The 23,941-nt window shown below is 42.4% G+C and overlaps 1 protein-coding gene and 1 long non-coding RNA gene across 17 annotated transcripts in view; both read left to right on the plus strand.

Annotated features, from left to right (window-relative positions):
• The window catches only part of Dnc (phosphodiesterase dunce), a 385,323-nt gene that overhangs the window by 307,333 nt on the left and 54,049 nt on the right, over positions 1-23,941 (plus strand). For 11 of the 16 annotated variants that reach the window (XM_076796809.1, XM_076796815.1, XM_076796816.1 and 8 more), the window contains 2 exons: positions 1,119-1,151; positions 3,386-3,406. The exons of 1 other annotated variant lie outside the window; for it this stretch is intronic. In XM_076796809.1, the coding sequence (XP_076652924.1) occupies positions 1,119-1,151; positions 3,386-3,406 (54 nt within the window). Of the gene's footprint in view, positions 1-1,118; positions 1,152-3,385; positions 3,407-23,291; positions 23,938-23,941 lie in introns of those variants that run through there. 4 more of the 16 variants (XM_076796817.1, XM_076796803.1, XM_076796804.1 and 1 more) reach the window with 3 other exon arrangements.
• On the plus strand, positions 7,783-22,828 carry LOC143359126 (uncharacterized). Its single transcript, XR_013083063.1, has 3 exons — positions 7,783-10,241; positions 15,641-15,733; positions 22,614-22,828. It is a non-coding gene; the product is annotated as an uncharacterized LOC143359126 (long non-coding RNA).

A 23,941-nucleotide genomic window follows, 5' to 3' on the forward strand; every position in this document is an offset into this window, starting at 1 on the left:
TTTGACGCATCAACTGCTCGACGATGACACGGTGAAACGCGTAATCGTCGGTCGTAATTACATCGAACCTTTCAATTACCAAAACGTGCCGCCCATTAAGATAAAGGCCTCACTGTATCGACTGCGTTGTACACAGTCGCGACCTACCTTACCAACTTACTGCCAACATCAATGGCGTAACATTCCCGCCACGGAATTACACGGTGCTGATAAAGCAGAGCGCCCCTGGTCAATAAAGTAGATCTAGTGATATTTTACTACATTATCGACGGGGGTAATGCAGAAACCTGTAGATTCTCACTCGCCTCGTGAAGAAGTTCGACTATATTTTGTTTATAAAATATCTGACATACTCGGTGCGAGCGGAGTAGATCTCATTTCACCATGTTACCGACGGTCAAAAGATTTACCCGCCTGGTGGGTAAACTAGATCTAGGAATATTTCGCCGTGTTACCGACAGACGCAAAGGAGAAATCTGTAATTTTGTATCACTTATTGACGACACCCTGTCAATAAGAAGTCTGACCATACTACTTGTGCCCACTACTACTGTTTAGGAAAAATTCTTGCTGCAGTGCGACCGTATTTTAATCGATTGCACACTTGGGCTTCGATGAATATTTGTACATAAAAAATTGGACGAGCTATAGATTGAGAATAGTTTCCAATCAGTATTGCCTTGTCGCCAAGATGTACACGCAGGACTGCAAAATTGCTCCCGCGACGGGTTCACGTGGGACCTGTCATGTAAAAATTTGGTGCGCCGTTCTGCGCTGTTAGTCCACGATTGTACGAAACCAGTTTCTGATCTTTTGACTTGATATGTGTAGTTTGGGAAATTCCTAGAATTTGGCTTCTTTCGATGGTCACGATGCTGTAATATTATTCTCGTTATCACACACTTATCATTTCACGTAAGAGCTGAAAAATGGCTCCAGAGGAAGTATGAAATTGTTGTTCCCCCTTTTGATTAATTATTCTAACTCGAGTCCCACCTTGTTTCGTCGAGTTTTACTGCACGTATTGAGACGCCTTGTTCTTTTTTCCTTTTTTTTTTTCGACGTGACCGACCAGTGTGTGGTGTGACAATATCATGTATGTGATCCTTGGGTTGCAGGTTCAAAGATACCGAGCTTCCTGTTGAACGAGCGTATGTACTCGATCTATTTTATCTATTTATCAACCTCGTTTTACCTCGCAAACGACTACCACAAACACACGCACACGCACACTTCTACCCACATCCAGATAGAGATCGACTAATCGACACCCGTAGCCACGATAATTAGTTGCTGTGGAATCGATTCGATTTGCTACCTGTTAACATCTCTGCGACCCGGGTACCGGCGTGCATGACGCTCCTCGATGCGCAGGCAACCCGGACATATATTCACTATTCTCCATGACTGACCATGTTTTTGATTGACGATCTAGTGCGCTTCCGTTTGTTTTCGTTTGACTGATCGATGAGGTACCAGTAGTTTGAACGCTTTCCAACTTTCGGTGCTGTTTGCGCGCGTTTGAAGCGAATTGGCACGCGTTTGGCGAAGCGTTGCTTGTTGCGAATCGACGCAGGGTGGAAAATGATGGAATATTGTTATTTTTTGGAAAATGGTCTCTTTGGTGACAGTCTCGCGCAACTTCCTTTAAAGCACTCGTTGGAGATATTTAATTAGGTGTAACTCCAAAAATGTGAAAGATAGAAAAATTAAATTTGGTAAAAATTAAGTGGAAAGCTAACGCACCACAACTAGAGATTATTTAAATTAAGTAGACGTCAGAACTGTCGATAATAATTTCGATAATAATTTCAGTTGCCTTTACAAATGTTTGATTTGGAATTACGAGAGGAACAAATTGATTATTATTGTGATATTTTGAAAACGAGATATTCTGCAACTTTTTGGATCCGAGGATCCCACTGTGCGTCGATTGGTCGAAGCTTTGCGATAGTTAGAGAAATTCGTTGCCTATCGTTGAGCTCGGTTTGCACAAACATCGAAGTTAAGGGGTACTCCAGTGTGACAGGTGTTTTCTATGGCTTGTTTGAAAATTTTTCTATAACAATCCAGTGAGAGTTATTAACACAAGCTTCGCTCTTATATAGTTACTAGTCTTTGATGAATGATTACAAATTTTTTTGTTGAGAAATAATCAAATTTGGCTACAGTTCGAGCTCGAATATGAGAGAAGAAACTATGCCAGAGACGTTCAGTTTATCCAAAATAAAAAAATCCAATTGATTCTCAATTAGCACGCGTTCAACTATATTTGATGCAATAAAGGACGAGAAATATTGAAAATAAAAAAAAAAATGGCGACACATTGAGTACAAAGTGTCGATTTTTCGATTTACGCTGTATTTAAGAGCCCGTAAAAATTATGAAAAAATATATTTTGGCAATAATCGTGGTACCGATCATAGTCCACACACGTGCTGAATACGTGCGCGAAATTTCAGTCCAATTGCTGCAGTAGTTTTCGCGATATCATAAACTACCCTACTTCGGATCGTCGACGCGTCACTTCGTTACTGTCTCGGCTGCGGTAATAAAATTTTCGTCGATGTACGCGTGAAATAAAATCGGCTCGCCTGTTACACCAGAATGGCCCCTTAATTGAAATCACGTCGATGGAAAATTGAATCGAAAAAACGCGTTGGTTGGAAACGGTAGCGAGTCAATTACAATATCCGGGGGCGGTGTTTCGCGAATTTCCTCGAAACAATCGCTGCGAGAGTCGGCACGTGGTGAAATTGGGCCGATCAGATCGAAGATTGAACGCACACGTTCCTCTGTGCCGCGTTGCGTGAGCGCACACACGCACACGGTCGAACACCGTCACACCGCCCACGCAAACAAGCACACACACCAACACACGGACGCACTGTTCTCTCTGTCTCTCTCTCTCTTTTTCTCTCTTCGAGTTTCAACACTGCGATTTTGTCCCACGGAACAATAAACACCGGCGCAAAACATATGTACAGGAAACCGGGAACGTGATCGAGAAGTCACACGTGCGTAGATCCTGCCGATTGGCCAATCGGATGATTCTCTTCGCCCCCCTCTGGCCCCACACCGCGGTCTTTCGTTTGTTTTTTTTTTATCGTGATTATTAGACGAGCAAACGAGCTTCATTAACCGAGCCCAGCTTTTGCGTGACACCTTATAGCAAAATCTAGAGAACGTTGATTCTAGCCGTGGTACAACACTGACACGATAGAGAGAATGTACCTTGGTTGGTTTTTCTTTCTTCTTCGTTTTTTCTTTTTCTGATTTTTTTTTTTACTATACAGTAGAACTGCGAGACCTTTACGTAAATTTATTAACAGCATGTTCGACCATAGTGGATTGTTTTCGAATAAAACCGAATTGTTATTTTCAGGATATTTACCGATCAGTATAGGTAAGTGTCACACATTGATCACACGTAATTCAGGTACGCCGCTGTAGCTATTGCGTTGCAAACTGTACGACCGAAACGGTGAGGACGTCGATGTTTTTCGGTGAGACGGGAAACGGGTTTTCGAAGATGCAAAGTGACCGCATCCTGTTACGACGACGGCCAGCATTTTTGGCCAGCAGGATTACTATTATAGCCGAGACTGGTAAATATTTTCGCTCGGTGCAACGGATGCAACGTGAGTGCACGCGAGTGGAAGCGCACCGCGTGCAAATATTTTTATCTCGAGTAGTGCAAACATAGTTGATACCGTGGGCAGAGGCGTATTCACTTTGCTCCATCTGTTGTGACGAGATTATGCGGACGGGCTAGGATGCACGGAACCGGACCTTGCACTACACTGTTCGAACCTCTGCGCGTCTGATTGAAAATAATGTGGACTCTCTCGGCTCGGACGTTACACAAACGATAATTGCGATCGGCTGAGTAAATGAAGCGAATCTCGCGTGGGACGTTCATAATATTCTATTATGCATAACGGATTTGAAGCTGGTAACGCACAGAACAATATATGAAATATAATTCAGACTCGGGCGGATATGTCTAGCCCAGACATAAACCATTTCATGCCTAAGGCAGGTCCAACTAGGATTACACCTAACCAAACTTCATGCCTGATTTAGACCTGACCAGACATTACGCTTAAATCAAACCTCACCATACCTGACCAAATTCGATGCCTAAATCATAAAAATCGTCCTGGATCCCTACTTCATACTCAACCCGATCTAATTTAGCCCTGGCCTAGGCATCATGCCTAATTCAGAGTTAACCACTTTATGCCTAAGGCGGGTCCGACTAGATTTATACCTGACCGAACTTTATGCCTCATTCACACTTAACCACTTTATGCCTAAGGCAGATCCAACTAGATTTACACCTAAATGAACTTCATGCCTGATTCAGACCTGACCAGACATTACGCTTAAATCAAACCTCACCATACCTCACCAAATTCGATGCCTAAACCAGAAAAAACCGTCCTAGGCAGCTCCATGCCTAAGGCAGCCGCGACTAGAATTATACCTAACCGAACTTCATGCCTGATTCCGACCTGACCAGACATTACGCCTAAATCAAACCAAAGCACACCTAACCACATTCGATGCCTAAATCAGAAATATTGACCTGGATGCCTACTTCATAGTCAACAAGACATTATGCCCAATTCAAACCTGAACAGGCATTATGCCCGGTTCAGACATGCCTAATTGAGACCTAAACATAGTTGAAGCTTCATTCTGGCATGACCAGTTCAGATGAATATATCACATCAAATCAGGCATGATGTCCAACTCAGACCTAATCTAGATATTATGCAGACCTATCCTGAAATTCGTGGCATGTTTAGGCCTAATCATACTTGGCTTCTTAAACATGGCTAATTAAACGAAGGTCTTAAACAAGGCCTTAAACGAAGGCTAATTAAACATGACGAATGCCTCATTCAAACCTAACCAGTCTGACGATTTCAGACCTAAGAGACCTCGATGCCTAATATTAACCTGACGCGAGTGATCCTTGACGTATTATCATAATTGTTGCGAATATCGTCTAGTTCGTGCAGTATTTCCACGGCATCGAACGGTTTATAATGTGATTGTAATACGATCAGACTGCTTGTTAGTACACTCGTTAAGATGGAGTTGACAAATCAGTCGATCGAAACAGATTCCGATAATGCCTCCCTTCTTCGACTCGGCAATTTATTTATTTACGAGAGCTTTTTGCAGCTCTTGACCCCGTATAATGAGACCAATCAAACGGGACGAGTCTAGTTAATTACTACGTCCCACAGAGCCTTGTGACAATTTAATGGAATTGTTGACAGCAATAGAATGTCTTGAATCATGGATTGCGTGATATCCTTATACCCGGTGACCTCGAAAACCTTATCAATTTTTCCAATTAAACTATTTTCAACTCGCTCATCTTAAAAATAAACCAATCTTGGCAGTTAATTAAATTATTCACAGAATCAGAACCCAGGTTAACCCCTCCGACGGGGCGGTGTCAGGGTCTATTTTGACCCAGAGTGACAAAATCGTCGCTCAGTTACTCAGTTTCTGGGGAATTAATTCTGAGATCATTGTAAGTTTGTGAACCTGTTGCGCGTGCTAAACAAATCGTCACGTCACGAAGTTAGTGTCACTCAGAAATTCTCACAGTCGTTTTTATCGTGACCTATCATTAAGGGTCATTAAGTTGTAAGTGTCTCGGGACCTTGACGGCGACACTGACTCACAATCGCCTCGAATTCCACGGCTCGGCCATTTTCCGATCGGCCATCGTAGGTACAGTCAAAGGCATCCAGGGAATTAAAAGCGATTGGTGCATTCGTTAAAATAACTACCGCCGGTTCGACGTCAAGACAGTCAGTTATGAATAGCGTCGATATCTATAGGTGTCCGTAATGTTTCCACTGTGTACGTGGCAATTACAGTCATGCGAATCGTTGTCCGTCATTGTAGTACACTAGCTCACGTCGAGCCGGCGAGTCGTCTCGATTATCGTTCACCTTTAACAATAAAAAATACACCAATTCCCTTCAGTCTCTTTAAAACAAAATCCAATCAAAATGAAATCCATCAGTGGTGTGTAGCACGCGCAGCATTAACAATTGAAAGTGATAAACGAGAAAAACAGACGTGAAATAAAAAAGTATAAATAATATAGCGAATCGGTATTAATTAATCGAGTGCGAGGCAATTCATGCTGTTATTGATTGTGCCCTGAGTGATTGAGTTTGCGGATTCAAATGTGAGGGATTAAATTGATTATTGGGGGAAATTTTTGTTTTTTTTTTAAATTTTGAGAACTGGGATTGATTATTAATAAAATCGTCTGTGGTAAGGTTCTACGATTTGTGAAAATAATCTTCGATGTCCTGTAAAATATTCCAATTTTCTTTTTCGTTGAACGCAAAATTAGGACGTTTCGTTTAAGTGTCTTTGAATAGAACTGATTCAAGGGATCCGGTTAGGTTTCAATGGAACAGTGGACGCTGTTTGGAGCGTCCGATCAAACGCGTCCAGCAGACCTGTTGTTTATTAAACATTGCAAGCAATTCCTGTTAATCAAAGACGCCCCTGGCTCCGCAGTGGAGAGACAGAGGGGCCGGGAGGTGTACAATATTAAAATTCATTGGATTTTCAATGAACGCTGCGCGGTTCAGTGTGACTCTCCGACATATTTTCCATTCAATAAGTTCATTCGTCGACTGGTACGACGACCGAGTGCAATAAAATTTCGTGAGCGCCTCGATGGATTCCTGCGATTCGGATTTTACAGCGATCGACGATTTCTCCCGCAATTTTCAATCCTGAACCGATATTGCATCGGGTCAGATAATATTGCCTTCCACCAATCGTTTATTTACACTTTTTTCTCCGATAAAAAAATATTGAAACACTCCTCGATTTTTGATACTTCGACTTTTGATACATTTAAACGTTGAAAACAATTCTTTGCGCAAAATTAAAAATGTTTGACGGCCGTCAATCCTTTGTGTCAAATTAAAAACATTTAAAAGACATCAATCTTCTATACAAAATTATAAATTCATTTCTCAAATTTTAGATGTGACCTTCTTAAAAATCACAATTATTCATACAATTTTTTAAAATGCACCATGTTTAAAAAGGTTGGAATTTATCAATGCGAGCTTTTGGGGCAGACTGTACCTGCATAAATGTAATCCTCGGCGCAGCGATGTGACGCGAGCGTGAATGATATTTAAATGCTTAATGCGGCTACTTGGAAAATCATTTTCTAGGACGGGATTCGAACGTTTTACATTTCGAAAACGATGGGACGTGGGATAGGAGGGAATCGAGGTTGAAAGGGATGCCGGGAGTTGGAGAGAGTGGCGCGAAAGAAACGGCAGAGGAAGCCGAGAAGTATCGAAACATTAAGTTAAAAAGTGACAGTGTTCAAAGGACCGGATGGGCGGGGTATAAAAGTGGGAAGAAGTTTGTTTGAAAGGAGCGCTGATCTGGCAGAAGCTCGGGATGTAAAAAGAGCCCGCGAGCACGAAGATAATAAAAAGCAAGCGTGACACGCCGCAGACAGAGACACAGGGAACAGAGAATGCACTGCTGAAAGCACGAAACTTCGATACTTCTCGCCCGTGGACAAAACCATCGGTTGACACCGAGACTGACTCGCAGAATCTTCGGAAATTGCTACACCATTCACTGAAATTCCATACGATTTTTGTCGCACAACCACAGAATTTTCACTATTGAAAACATTCACTATTCAAAGCACTTTAAATACCTTTTTAATTTTACTAGTGTCTGCGTTTCGGAATATTTTTTGCAGAATCGGTGGACCGAATAAAAAATTTTTCATTAGGGTTTTATACTGCGAATCGCAGAGATTGCAAACAATTTTTAGTAGCAATTTTCTGTCATGGATAAGTTGAGAAAATATTTTTATACTCTTTTTACGATCCCTCGTAGCAAAGCCACACCGAAGGATTTACGATTTAAAATGTATTTTAATTTTAATTTTAATTTTGAAATGTATTATAATTTTAATTTTAATTTGAAAATGTGTTATGCTGATAATGAGTGTTTTGAACGGTGACGCAGTGTTCGAGCTCGCTTTGATATATCGACAACACTCAAGAGGAGCGATCCAATTGGAACGCGTTATTTATCAAGTAGACATTTGCATCGTGACCGCGCAGCAAACCCTATTTATATTCGCAAATGCACCTCAAATATCGAATAGGTATCGCGGGGAACGCTTTATCTCATACGTCATGTCGAGGAAATTTCTGGCTGGCCCGCGAAAGATCCTGAAGATCTGTAACCTGAAGTCAAAGGCTGTAGTATTTCCGGAATGATGTGTAGGAAACAAATTTATTGACTGAAGAATTCGGAGAGAGGAAAATCTTTGCATAATTCAAACATCGATGGATGCAAGACTTCGAGATTGAAAATTTTTAGGATTTATTTGGACTGTATGATTTGATGTGAAAGTCACTCGAAGATTTAATGACTCAAACGTTCATAGACTGGATGGATTGACGACTTAAATGCTCAAGTGCTACGAGACTTTTATAAACCAATGACTTGTTGACTCACTGACTCGATTGTTTCACGACTCGATTACTTCAGGACTCAATTAATAGTGAAGACTGTAGGCACTCGATGGCTTCAAGGTCGACAAACAAGAAGAAATTCAATTGCCAGATCGCTGCTTCTGCCAATATCATGGCCCAAGCAACAAAAGTCTACCGAAGTGTTCCCAAAGCAGTCCGCTGCCAACCAAAAACGTCCCCAGCCCCCAAAACTCCTCAAGCCATTATTTCAAACCAACTCCAGGTTGCACGAAGATCGCGTCCCTACGTGCCCAGAATATAATCAACCGAAAAGTTCAGGAATGTAGCTAGGCCAGAGGGTCCCCACACCAAGGCAAACAAGATCAGGTATGGCCAAGAGATCATGAAGGTTCTAGCCGATGCTTGAAAGGAATCCTAGGTTACCTGGCTCGGGCACGGGGGAATTCGAAACTAGTCTTAGAAGCATGAAAAGATGAGTCTGAAAGGAAGGGGGAATACAGAGGAACACGTACGCAGTCAGCTGTGTGTAGACACGGAGGTAGACGGTGTTAGCGAAGCATAGAACGAAGGAGACGGTGTCAGGCGTGTATACCGGGTGAGCCACCCAACGTTTCCATCTTATCCCACGTCTTTTTAATCGTGTTTCGAATGATAGAAGATTCGTAAGAAAACCAATAATTGCGACAGTAACATTGAAAGAGTTGCGTGCCAAATAAAAAGTAATAGAGTAAAAATTTTGAAAAAATTCTATCAAATGAAGCTTGTAAGTGTCTACGGAACGCATTTTGATTCATTCGGGTAGCTCTGATAGTTTTCGAGAAACACGGTTTTTAGTGTAGGGGATGTATCCCCGGTAGCACCCTTGTCATAGGGGGTGGGGATCTAAAAATTTACAGAACGGTGTAGCAGATACTAAGCCTCGTTTCGACAAGAGAAATATCGAAACCGATGCGAAACGGCACTGGAGCACACAAGTATGGCATGAGAAGCCGAACATATGCTCGGGCAGTCTCGAACTGCAGCGACACCTTGTATATCGAAGAAGGAGAGAGAGAGAGAGAGAGAGAGAGAGTAGACTGGACGGCGCGCAAGTTTCCCGCGCAAATCGTGGCTCTTGCCCCTTCCCCCACGGTTCCGGCGAGCAGACAGCGAAATCTCTGCGAAACCAGACCACCCTGGCCAGTTGGACGTCGCGTTGAACACGAGGTGTCCGACGACGCCAGCCCGCCGACACTTATCCGTAGGCGCCCGTTTGTTTCCGGTTCACGGTGTCCATCGGTCGGGTGCGTTCCTCGCCGACAGGCAGACACGTTCTTGTAGCACGGTCACGATCGATGATGGCACGTCGATGGTCTCTCGCGTGACCATAGCAATCACGCGTTCCCGACTCGCGTGACCATTCTATGGCCACCGGCGCGGCGAGTGACGTGCGATCCTGTGACACCGAAAATCGGCCGGCGGCTCGTTCGTCACCGGGGATTATAGTGATGGGGGTAGGGTGATCAGCCGCTCGACCGATTCGATCGCTCAATGGGACTGGCTGGACGAACTTTGGCAACGCCGCCGAGTGGGGAGTTCCGTGACCGTGCGGATACGATCAGCCGTTAGCCTAAGTGGGAGTCGATGTGTCTGCTAGCTGTCTGTGGGAATTATTTTTCAGGATTTGTGAGGACGTTCATAGGGGATCGGATTAAGGTGACACTTAGGGTGTGCTAGGATATCCTTTGTCTTTTTGGGCATTGTTTCTTCGTGGGCGAGAATGTTATCTTCAGCTTGAGTTCTTCGGGTTCGTTGTTGACGACAGGGGACACTTATGGTTCAGGATAGGAGATGACAATTAGGGGATGTGCAGTACAGACCTATGTGCAATCTTCAGGATTTTGGAACGGTTGCAAAGAATGTTCGCTTTGGCAGGCATAGTTGATGTTTGGGTACAGGTGACACTTATGGTTCATGATAGGAGCTAAGATGACAATTAGGGGATCTGCAGTACAGACCTATGTGTAATCTTCAGGATTTTGGAACGTTTGTTGCAAAGAATGTTCGCTTTGGCAGGCATAGTTGATGTTTGGGGGTAGGGTTAAAGTGAAAGTTAGGGTACGCTCTTAAGGGGGTAGATTTTGAAGAATTTTCATGATCGAGGCTGTTTCTTAACTATCAGTGGAAGCTATTTCTATTTTTATTACCCCCAACATTAAAAATTTTTGGGTCTATGAAAGTAAAAGTATCGGGATGAAAAATTGATGTTTGGGCTCGCGACAGGAAGCAAAGATGATGCTCTGGGGACCCTGCGGTGATATTTCCCTTTCTGGGAATTATTCTAGCTAGATGGAGTTGGAAGTTAGGGTCAGTCAGAGTATCGAGTGTCAAAGGATTGACACTCTGGTGAGTAGGGAACTGCTTTGATCATTCACCATGGAATATTGGAGAGGATGCTTGGGGATTGTCGTTGAAAATGATGCTGTGCTGTCAGCGAAGAATCAAATCGATAATTAGCTTACCTTGTAACACCGTTTCGGCACAACTCGGTGTAAAAATTGCGACAATCATGTTTAATATTATTGTTATAGAAATCTCGACAATATTTTCCAAACGATTTCATTAACATTTCCATATTTCAAAGGCTGACTTCTAAACAAAGTGATGAAACAGCTATTCTTTTAAGCGTTCGCTATCGCAGACCTGCATAAAGTCAGTCGATAAATCAATATTATTTACGACAAACAGAAAGCGAGACGTTTGACCAGCTCCTTCGATAATTTTATGATCGATTGTAGTCTCCGTTCGCATAACGAGACAAACATCCAGGCGCCTATACTTTTTGCCACTGGAAACAAAAAAGAGGTGATCGTTCGAAGGACGAATGCAAATCGGAGAGACGGTGCGCGAGAGTTTATTGACACGGGCACCGTTTAAGTGTCACCGTGACAGAACCAGCGACCAATTAGGACGATCAAAGGCCCGTTATGCGCGCGTGCCGATTTCGAATGTGTCGACGAATGTCGTTCCCATGTATTTTTGATCTGGACACGGTGTCGCGGTCTGAATTCGAATCGGCAATGGCGTTCGTACTATTTTCCGCGAGAGCAAACACGCTTCATAAATATGCAGCGGACGTGTCACGGGTAACATTGAATATTTATGGAGTTTGCCGGTGTGTTGGTCCGCCTCGTTTTTACATGCACTTGCACAAAATCGCGACCCACTTTCTGAATATTCATAAAAACGCCAAAACATTTTTTAATCGTCGCCTACACCATTCTCAGCTCTTGCCGGATTGCCGAAAAATTCTATGAAACAAAGCCTGCGAGTATCTATAGAATGCGTTTTGATTCGCTCGGATGGCTCCATTATTTTTCGAGAAAAGTGCTTTTCAGTGTTGAGGATTTTCACCCTTATTATCGTGGGCAGGGATCTGAAAGTTCACGGAACCACGTAGATTTACAATAATATTTCTAAAAACGTGAAAACATTTTTCGACAACAGAGGATCTTTAGTCAACTTCTCATTGGGAAATTTTATGAAGTTTTCGATAACGCAGCGTAAAGCGATCCTCTCGAGAAACTTTTCAATTTTCTCCTTCTTTCTTTCAGTTACACGTGAGTTGGAGTGAAATTGAATTATTAAGCGACATAGCTTCGTCTGCAAAAATATGATCTGGAATTCCGGTTGGCTTGCAGTGCGTCGAAATTAGTCGGAAACTGCAGCACCGGGAGCACCAGATTCTATCCGCGTTAACTCTCGTTTGAGCGGCAAGGATCGCGGAATTAGGCGAGTAGACCGAGCTATCAGGGAATTGGTTTGATTTCGAGAACTTTGCTAAGCAATCTCGATAATTGCGCTTTGGGTCCATGTCCACGGACGCCTCCTCCCTTTGGGAACCCGGAATTGATTCTCAAAGGATCGCGTTCCTCGCGGGCAACGTCACCGAGTCGTGGGTAAAGCGATCCATGACGAAAAGTTCGATTTTCGATGGTTTTTCGCGTGTTAGTTCACCGAGTTTGTTTCACGCACTAGGACGGAGCTTTATGGCGCTCAGGATTAGGTTTGGTGCTGGCGGAGGAGGTCAAAATCGAGATCGGTGGACTTTGAAACGTTCATGAATTTTTTTCTACCAAAAATAATACAGCTAAAATTTTGAAAAAAATCAGCTAAATGAGGCTTGTGAGCATTCACAGAATGCATTTTAATTGGTTCAGATAGCTCTGATAGTTTTCGAGAGAAATGGTTTTGAAGCTAGGGGATGTTTTCCCGATAGCACCCTTATTATTGGGGGTAGGGGTCTAGAACTTTACTGAACGATGCAACAGATACTGAGCCTCATTTAGGTGAGAGAAATACTGGAATTAGATCTCTGATTCAAGTTAGGTTAGCTAGCACAGAATGATTTTTTAACTATTTTTCGATATCAATGTTTATTGGAAATATACGTAACAGCTGGTGTACGAATTTTTGAAGTACAATTATAATTTGAGCGATGGCGGCAGATGGTTAACGAAAGATTATGAGACAAATTGGTTGCGGAGCTGTGATTAGCGTGAAATGGAACGAATGTTAATGGGGAACCTGTGCGATGGGAGTTTGTGTTACAGCTATGACGTACTTGCAGGATAGTGACGTATTGATTGTGTAAAATCCGGGGAACGTACGTGACAGAACTCACGTGAGGAGCTGTCAAACCTTCGCTATCTATGTTTTCGAGCACTTAACAATTGCCACACCCCTTTTAACATAAATCCCCCCAGGAGGATAGTTTGAGCGTAGACTAAATCATGAATGAGAACCGCAGGATGATCAGAATCGCATGCACTTACTCTGATTAATTCCCTTCGATTTCCCAAACCTTAAGCGTCATTATATTTTATTCGTGATGGGAGATTTCTTTTGTTAACTGAAAATATTTATTTTTAAGTTCACTGAGATTAAATGTACAGTGTCATTAAAAACTGTTGTAAAATGATGTAGTTGACTTAGAAAAAATTAATATAGCACACTACTTCTTATGAGTAATGAAGAATAAAAAATATTGTCTATTGAGTCAAATGATTGGAATGATGTCAGTTTAGCTTACTATGGCGAAATAATGCTTGAATCATGTAATTCTGAATAGACTCGTCGACTCACGTAACGAGGCGACATTCAGTCGGAAAAATTATGAAAATCACCGACCGGATCGAAGATTTCGTCATTGTCACGACATCGTTGGTGTAATGACGTCGGGATTGACGCGGCCGGACGGAAATTGCAATCAGGACGACTGATGACACCCGTCCCGCGATTTCGAGCGACAAGATCGCCATCGGATAATTTTGTCGGTTCAGGTGCGTGCCAGAAACCAGAGGTTCAAGTCATGAAATCATTCCGAGTATCGACGGCCATTTTCGTCCGTGCCTTAGGGACTGTCATCATCGAGCATTTAGATGGATCCCACATGCTGTAAATTCATCAATGTCCAACTCCGCGAATGCTTATCTCTGCATATGCTCGTCCGTATCTGAAGATTCGTGAATATTTTAATGCACACCGGGTGATGCATTTGAAATAAATGAAAATTAAAAATTTTTTCGTTAGAACCTTCCTTCTCAAGAATTGTGATTAACCAGAAAAATAGTTCCGATGTTTTCACTCATTGTATCGTCACACTAATCACCCTGTAGATTGTGTCGTGAATTTTTAGAGACCCTGTAGAGTTTTTAAAACCATAAGCCCGCAGGTTCTCCAATACTGACGCAATAATTCAATGGCGTTGGCGAGCATCGTACTCGTGACTTTATGAGCCAGAGTATAAATTGCACGTTTATGCACCGAGTCATCTACCATGTGTATATACCGGGTGAACGCATAAAAATTGCCAACAATTTTTCAAAGAAAATTGCACGTTCCGATAAAATTACATATTCCGAACAAATCAGTAATCCTATCGCGATGAAACAAAGTGGAGATTATTCTGCATGAAAAACTGCACCGGAAATGTGCAATAAAGCTTTTTCGTAGATGGCTTCGTTTTCGAGAAAACCGAATTCAAATTTCCACCCAATTACAGTCACCTACGTCTGTGTATGGTCAACCAATTCTACTTACGGACAACTGAATATTCAAAGCCGATTTTCTCGGAAACGGAGCGAGTTACGAAAATACTTTATTCTACACATTCGATGCATTTATTCATGCAGAACAATCTCGACTTTGTTTCATCGCGATAGGATTGTTAGTTTCGTCAGAATATGTAATTTCATGGAAACCTGTGTGTAGGAGATGTCGGGAGGTATTACGGTCACTATCTTCTCGTTATCACGGGACACGGAAGGGCGCCGGTTTCGGTACTCGAATTCCCCTAATCTCCCCGGTCCCCTATCATGCGTGTCGCGCATTGTATCGGTGAAACGAACGGGCTTATCGTTCAAAGTTGACGGGGAACTCGATCAAGACGTTTCGTTTCGTCCGTGTAGACGTAACGTCGCGCTTCTCTCGGTCGTCTGTGACGAAACCCGACGATTCCTCGCTGAAATCGATTCTCCGGACGTGCACGCTCCTCTCGTCTCTCTTTCTCTCTCTCTCTCTCTCTCTTTCTCTCTCGAGTACACGCTACTCGCCTATTACATTTCCGGGAAAGAATAAATTGATTGATGGATTCTGTGTGTTCAGCGAACTCGATTCCACCGATTAACGGATAATCGAGATTTAAGTGCTTCCTCGTAGCGTTTCCATGGTACAGGATGATTCGACGTGATTTTTCAATGTAATTGGGAAACTCTCTGACGTCGACGAGCATGTCGTTCGTAACGGCATGGTGCAATGCAGTGCAACGGAAAAATAGCAGTGAACTTTATGGAGCCACAGAGATTTACTGACGCATTCCAAACATTTTATTACTTTAATCTACGGTGCCCCAAATTCCTTAAAATTTTGGGGTAGTGGAGAACTTACTTATTCCATTTCGAACCTGATAGAAATCACTGCGGAAATAGTGACCTTGTTGACTCTCATTTGTACGAAAATAATTTTTAGTAAGTTGTGTAAAAAGTTCTGTGAAAATCTATGCATATAGAGTCTCGTAAACGTAAAATAAGTCCGGGCAATAAAATTCAATTTTCTGCAAATATTAGGTTAGGTGACAGACAAGTTTTGCGTCAGGCCACGTGAGGTTAGGTCGTATTTATTTTCCAGCGAGTAGAAATGTCTATAGCGAATTGACTGAGGTAAGATCTCAGGTTAGAATTGAAATGGATGTGCGCAGCTTATGCGTGCAAGTGTCTGCAGCGGAGGACGTTGAAATAATTCAGTCTTAACTGGAGATTATTGGAGCGGAAAATAACAGCCGGTCGAGAGCTAATTTGAAGTTAAATTAAATTCGGTTTACATGTAACTGCCCAGAGACATTCCCGGTGTGCTTCGCCGTAGGTTCTTGATCTGGACATAATTGAAACGCAATTGCTTTCCGTGTATGTGTGTACGTGTGTGAACGTGAGAGAGACATAGGGACTAACGGTGTTCAGCGCAGATTACTATTGGGTCATTTGTGTAATGAAATGTCCGCATTAATAACAATTAGCAGGAAACAAAAATCCGATAACTGTCACCGCAAAGCTAATTGCCTGAAATTGAAATTTCATCGAACATGCCTTTGTTTGGAAGTTAGTGTCAAACATTGGACAATTATAGCGTTCGACGTTCAGAAATTCCTTTCGGAATTAATAATTTTTATAATTAGTTGTATTTATCGTTTTTACCGTTTTTTAATGGTGAAAATTGCCGAATAATTTTCAAATACAGCTATTTGATAATTTTTGAGGTCGGAAATGAATCGAGACATTTTTTCCTATTTTTCTCGCGTTGTATGAGCAGCAAGTGGTTGTTCTTCGAATAAGTAGATCGATTAGATCGCGGTTAGGCTACGCGAAGCACCGAATTAAGCAATCGCACGTAGACATTATCAAAGTTCGCTGATCCGAGCCGATAAGCTCTCCCAATCTCTCATACTTTTCTCGTTGAAGCCGAGTCTCGTGTTTAGCCATTAAAAACTGAGAAACTTGGGTGATTAGAGTCGCTTCTCGGAAAGTTGGCATGATCTAGTACCGAGGATCTTAAGGAGATATTCTAGTTCGAAAGTTTGAAAAAAATTCTTTTTGTCCATTTTCTTGGAGAACAAGCTTTTAAAACTGTGTCCCACAAATTTCATCCCTCAATTTAACAACTTGACAAATTTATGGCACCTTGAAGTTGGTCCACTTCTCTCGCGTTTTCGTTCAGGCTGTGATTATCAAATTTGAGATCGCGCTGCTCAAAATCTACTGGGCCGATTGACTTCAAATTTTGTGTGTGTGTTCATTGAATCGATCGCTACAACTCAGTCTTAAAATTATGTCAAAATAATTTTTTCTTCCAATTTTACAACCATATTTGTAAAAGTGGAGGAACAGAAGTGACATTTTCTACAAAGAACGTCGCCATTTTTGAAACTCTAGATCTCATTTTTTGATAGTGGTGGTAACTATAGCGAAAGGGGTGCTCCAAGTGTGCAGGAAGTTTGAAGTGGATCGGTCAAGTAGTTCTTGAGATATCATGACAATTGTCAGAATACTTTTTGCAGAAATGCACATAATGCACTCAGTCGCTTGAGGTGCATTCAGTTTTGATTTCTTCTCGAAAAATGTGGCAGGAGGATTGATAATTGATACTGAATTGCGATTTGAAGTCGGAACGAGCGAATCGGACTGTTTGTCGTCCGCGGATAGACGTGTTGTGTCACTTTGCACTGGTTTACGTCAGGATTCGAATTTTGTCAGTGGCGATAAGCCTTTCGAGGGTAATGTTTATCGTAATATATTGGTAATACAGTGATATCGCGACGGTGTAACTGATAGGGAAGTGATTTTTCCTGTTATCTGACAACGCAGCCCGCTTCCCATGGGAAAGAGTTGCTGAAGAAGCTCGGTCAGATAGCCTGGCACTTCATTACAGTGTGAAATTAAATCTCGAGAGGCCGTGTATCGAGTAATCGATATTTCAATAATCTTCTTCTATTTTCCTTCGAACTACCCACTAGGGTAAGAGACCCAATTACTGCGGGGGTACCAATCACTGTGCGTACATTAATTACACTTCTTTTTAAAGCATAACGAATATTAAAAAAGAAATATTAAAATTTTCCATTAAAATTAGTTAGTATAGATGTTCTATATCTCTTTTTCGATATTCACTATGCTTTAAAAATAAGTGTAATTAATACAGCCACAGTAATATTGGTACCCTCACAGTAATGGGGTCCCTTACAATTAGAGTAAAGGTCAGATTGCATAAAAGGAACATTTACAATAATTATCCATTTAAGAAAATTTAATTTTCCCAAAAAATTAGGAATTTTTTTTTCGAAAATAATGCAGAAAAATTTGCATTTTTACGAAGCTAACTTCACTGTTGTCATAATAGACTATCAAGAGTTTAGGATCTGGTCTATTGTTAGAACGTTTCACAAAAAACACGCTGTCTATAGTGTTTGTTTTTCTGCGATTGGTATCTTTGAACTTGTCTCTCGCTGCCGAACGGACAAGAGAATCTGCATTTTAAATGTAGTCGCAGACGGACGGGACGATCGCGAACGAACGTATGGTAATTAACGTTCATTTACGTAATACCCGGTGAAAGATCGCACTTCCTGGAAGATGTGATTCACGCGCAACACGAGAAACGAATGCTCAAATCTCGTGTCGACCCGAAAACACTAATAGATCCTTGTTATTATGTAAACAGTACGCTTGTAGTTTCGTTTGGCTACCTAGGCGACATATATCAACCGGGAGAACCGACGTTTATTGTTACATAAAGTGTACATCGGTCACGATTGCCAAGAATAAGCGGAAACGCAAGGTAGAAATCTATTGGAAATCAGCATGTGCAATCTACTCGCACCTGAAGCTCGAAAATTCAGACTGAAAATTAACAAACATAAAAATTTACGGGCAAATGGTCCGTCAGAAAATTCTACATACTCCATAATGACACTAAAATATTTAGAAAATATTCTAACCTCCAGAAATTAAAACATTTCCGCCAAAAATAAATTTTAGAAGTCCCTAAATGCAATCTACTCGAACCAGAAATTCCAAGACCCAGGATTAATAATCACGAAAATTTAAAGGCCCGTAGATTGGACAATTAAAAAATTCCGAGAACTCCATCATGGTCTAAGAATTGTATGAAATATTGAAAATTCCAGAAATGAAAGAAATTTCAAAAGTCTCCGGAAATGTATGGGGCTGTTAAAATTTATGTCAAATTTTTAAAACTCTATAATCAAATTCGAATGAAAACGTTGTTCACAGAATCACATTTGAAAGGTCACTTGCCTGTACAAATAAATTTTAGAAGTCCCTAAATGCGATCTACTCGAACCAGAAACTCCAAGACCCAGGATTAATAATCACGAAAATTTAAAGGCCCGTAGATTGGGCAATTAAAAAATTCCGAGAACTCCATCACGGTACTAAGAATTGTATGAAATATTGAAAATTCCAGAAATGAAAGAATTATTCACAGACAAGAAATTTCAAAAGTCTCCGGAAATATATGGGGCTGTTAAAATTTATGTAAAATTTTTAAAACTCTACAATCGAATTCTGTAAGCTAAAAAATTTGATAACCTCGAGCATGAATTTTTTGACAGGCTTCAATATTGAGGTATTCCGGAGAACCGCGAGTTCCGCGACGGGAATGCGGGATATTCTATTTCCTGGATTTTTTGCGCGCCAATCGAGAACTAATTTAAAATTCATCAGCGCCGCGACCGCTGGAAAATTGATTCGAGGATGATTCCGTCGAACAAAAGGAATTACGGCTGTGCAATCGGAAGTGTCGTGTACCTTTTCAGTGACCGGAAACGATCCGAATGTATTTATAGGCCAGCTGGAAACGGTTGTAAAAAGAGTTGGAAGAGGATTCCACTCGGATTGCGTCAGTTCTCGGCGGCTGGAAAGGTCAGCCTTCTCTCTCCGGTTCTCCTTCGGTGCATAGAGAGACGTGTTACGAGATGATTTTGTAATCAGCTGCGTTACAAACGTACTGTCCGGGGAATTGCTCCCGCGAAACTCGATTACCCGCCGGCACATACAATAATTAACCCACTATTTTTAATTCAACCTTTGCAAATGTCCTCCTCAATCCCACAAACCAACGAATACCCTCCCATTTGAAAAATACAGAAGAATTTTAACGATTTACCGGCAATGTTAAAACATTGTTAAACATTTTTAACGAGTACCCTGAGTCTTAAAGAGAGTCTTAAATTTTTAATGAAAACTATACCTCGAATCCTAAAGACGAATTAATTATTTTACTTTGAACCTTGAAAGATAAAAGCATTTTAACGGTGCATATTTATTATTAACATCCGGCACATTTGCAATGAAGACTGTACACCTTAACAATAGGTCTACGGAGCACTAAAAACGACTATTTTGCATTTCCTTATAAAAATAACATGAATATATTTATCAAAATCTGGAGGCATTTTTTTTTAAATATATACTCGGAAAAATCAATTTGTTAAATAATTCCTCATGGATGCATGTTTGCAATCCCAATATTCGTGAATTAAAAATATTAGAATCCGTCGTTTTGACGGGTCCGGTGAATATAGTGTTAAAGAGGAACAGTTATCTGATCACTTTATTTAGAACCTGGGAAAATAGAACAATTTTAATGATTTGATTTAACATTTTAGTGTAGGGAGAGTCCTCGAAGAGTACACATTTCAGCGCTCGCGTGAACGTTTCTATGAATGATTGAAAGTAGGAAAATGTTCTCGGGAAGAATGGAGGAAGTGTTGGATTATGACGGTACGGTTGAATGATTGTGAAATGATTTCTCCCGGTGAATAATTCAATTCCTGTTAATGTTACGTCGTCTGGTAGCCGTTTCGTAGGGCAGAGGAGAGGTGAAACGCTGCGAAGGAATTTCGAGATCACTCATTCAGAGACAATGAACCGAGCACGTTTCTTCCTCGCTTGATTCCCTCTCGGATTCCAGCGGCAGCAGTCAGCTGGTTCTTGCGAAATAGCGCGTTAACGCATCCATTTTCCGCGAGGATCCTCGAGCTCGTTAATCCTGCCAGGATAATTCATTAGCATGACTGGCAGAACAACTACCATTACCGGAATAATGAATAAAACGTCGCTGATCGAACCGAAGATCAAGACCTTCACGAAATTGTCCAATAATTGCAAGAAACATTTGTAACATTGCCAGGACGAAAATTCACTCGTAAAAATGATTATTCATAACAGAATACAGTTCCAAAACTTGCTGGCAAACTGTCTGATAATTATCAAAATTGTAACATTGAATACAGTTCCAAAAATTGCTGGCAAACTGTCTGATAATTATCAAAATTGTAACATGGTCAGGACGCTTCAATTTTTACAGAATTAAAAATGGACTTCGTGTCTTAGTACTGGACAGGTGATTAGAAAAATTTTCAAGGTTAAGTTGATTGTTCAGCATTTTTGTTACGTGTGCTCCTAGTATTCGTTTATCGTTGGCTTAGATCTTCGAGTAGTATTAACTCGAAAATGTTCTCGAGAAGTTGGACCATTCCCGATGATCAAAATTCCGTCGATAAATTTCGGAGGCTTTGATCGTCGAGGTGGGGCCAAAAACTTACGTTCCACTTTAGTGTCGGCTGTGCCGTTTAACATCCAAGATAAAGAGACACGATGCCAACTAGCACGCCGGTCTAGCCTAATTAGTTTCATTCGGTTAAGTTGGTACTTGCCCCAGTTCGTCTAATGGGCAACAACGAAATTGATCCCCCATTGTCCTATTCTAATGTCGCTGCACTCTTCCGGAGCCCACGTTGACAGCCATAGCGTTCGTTCCACATAAACTCTCGATTCGATCAATCATAATCCACACAGTCCACACAGTTCAGTCTAGTCTCGATTTCGAAGTTCACCTGAAACTTCTCATAACTCCCAGTTGTAGATAGCGCTACTCGAAATCTGCTCGACCGATTCACTTGAAACTTCGTGTGCGCGTTCGGTGAACCAATCGCTATAATTTGGCACCAAAATTATGTGAAAATGACTTTTTGTTTCCGTTTTGCAGCCCCTTTTGTAAAAATAGGACGGAGAAAGTGACATTTTCTATACGACATGCCGCCATTTTGAGAATGTTTGATTTTTTTTGTTGGAACTGACACGAACTATAGCGAAACGTGTGACGAAGGTGTGCACAAAGTTTGAAGTCAATCGGTCGAGTGGTTCTTGAGATATGGTGGTCTGCATCAGGACACTTCTCGTGGACACACTCGAGGAAACAATTGCTAATCAAATTAGCGATAGCGGCACTCGAAATCTACTGGACCGATCGACTTCAAATTTGCTGTGCACATTTAGTGAACCAATCGCTGTGAGCCAGTGCCATAGTCACGTCAAAACAATTTTTTATTTCCGTGTTACAGTCACGTTTGCAAAAATGTGGAGTGGAAAGTGACGATTTCTATCGAAAACGCTGCCATTTGAAAAGTGTTTGATTTTATGTCAGCAGAATAGTGTCATACATAGCGAAATACGTGCTGTACGGGTGTACCAAGTTTGGAGGAAATCGGTCAGGTGGTTGTTGAGTTAGGGTTGACAGAGTTCGAGCGAAATGTCACGTAGAAATTCGCATAGGTTGTATTTCTATAAATTCGCCGGTGTCCGGATGACGGTGGGTGGTTAGGCGTGGGGCTTTTCGCGAATTCGGAGAAGCGTGGACGTTGTTAGGCCAAATGGAGCCGAGGAGATTGCCTCGTTTCCGGCCTGGATCCAGACTGGAGGAGCGGGCGTTATTCAGTCCGAGCTACGGCAATTTTCGCGGTGGTCTGAGATTCGAGTGACGAAGGCGGGGTGTCGCTTTGACTATACGCGATTCATGGGAGCGCCGCGACGCCTACGCGCCTCGACGCGTGCATTACAGACGGGATGCCAGTCCCTTTGAAAATTCAATCGGTCTAATGGGAGGCGAGCGTGTAAACAAAAATCTACGTGCCATTGATTCGCTCTCGGTACTCGCACGAGGATTCAAGTATGCTGGATGTTTCAGCTGGCCTGAGTGGGCTGTCAGGCTCGTTGGAATAGTAATTTCTACCCTTCGACTGCTGCCGGTTCATCTAAATTAAGACACTATTAAACACCAGCGACTCTATGTGACCAGTGCATCGAAGCCAGTGAACAGAGGAGTATCAGTTGAATGAAGGTGCCAGTGTGTTGAGTGTGCGAATGGGATCATCGGTGACAATCAGTGTTCAGTAATTCTGCTGATCATTTAGGTAGTGCCAACGCGCATGGGTCCAAGGTGTGGTCCATCAAGAACCACTCGACCAGCCCTGGAAGTCTCTTGCATCATCAGGAGCTCGTCCAAAGCCCTCTAACTTCTCTTGTTACTCGAAGTTTGATGGGCTGGCCAATTTATCCTTCTTGGACACTTCCACAGCCAACGAATAGTACCATCTTCCCTCCTGAACACCTGGATCACATAATGGGGCAGTTCGTGAGACACTGAGCACCTAGACTGGGATAAGGGACACCAAAAAGTGGCTCTTATCATGTTCAAACTTTCAGGACATCTAAAGCATCTCGTACGATCTCTCAAGACCTGAAGAAGAAACTCTGACACCAGCAGGATCCTGGACCCCCCCCCCCCCGAGACAGGACACTGGGCGGGGGCAAGAAGCTGGTCTCTGAAGTCCTTAATCCTCTGAATATGATGCTAGGTCCCAGAAGGGAGGCTCCAACTAAAGGGTAGCTAAAACCCTAGCTCCTGGAAGAGGAGCCCTCACCAGTCAGGTCTCCAACGTCTCACAACCTGAGAATTAGCCAAGGTCCTAGGTCCAGGAAGAGGGACAGTGTTCCAGCGCCTATCGTGAACACTCCAGACCATCGAAATCCTAGCTCGTAGAAGAGGAACCTTCATTGATCTGGCCTCCAAAGTCTCAAATCCTGAGATCAAGCGGAGATCCTCGATCCAGGAGGAGGAGCAGTGCTCCAATCAGCTCGATGATCAAGAAATCAGTGTTCCGGTGAATTTGATGAAGTCCTGGCTCTAAGGGGGGCAGTGTCCTCGATCCCGAACGTGATATAAAATGAAGGACCGAGGGGGGGTCCGGGTGAAATGTGTGGTAAAGTGAGGACCAGGCCAGTCTAATGATGTCTGACTCCAGTGGAGGGCTGATGGAGTTCACGGAGGCGACCGTTGGGCTGAAGAGGTGCGGGGGCGGGATGAGTTCACCATCTTTGGGGGCCGGGGGTAGTGTCGGGACCTCCGGGGGGCTGCCGCGGACTCTGTCGGCCTCAGCACTACGATTGCGCTCCTCCAGGAAGCCCCTCTTCTGGGAGCAGTGCTTCGAGTCGCCGCCGAAGAGAGACTTGTAA

The sequence above is a fragment of the Halictus rubicundus genome, chromosome 11, assembly GCF_050948215.1.
Source record: "Halictus rubicundus isolate RS-2024b chromosome 11, iyHalRubi1_principal, whole genome shotgun sequence".
Taxonomy (NCBI): Eukaryota; Metazoa; Arthropoda; class Insecta; order Hymenoptera; family Halictidae; genus Halictus; species Halictus rubicundus.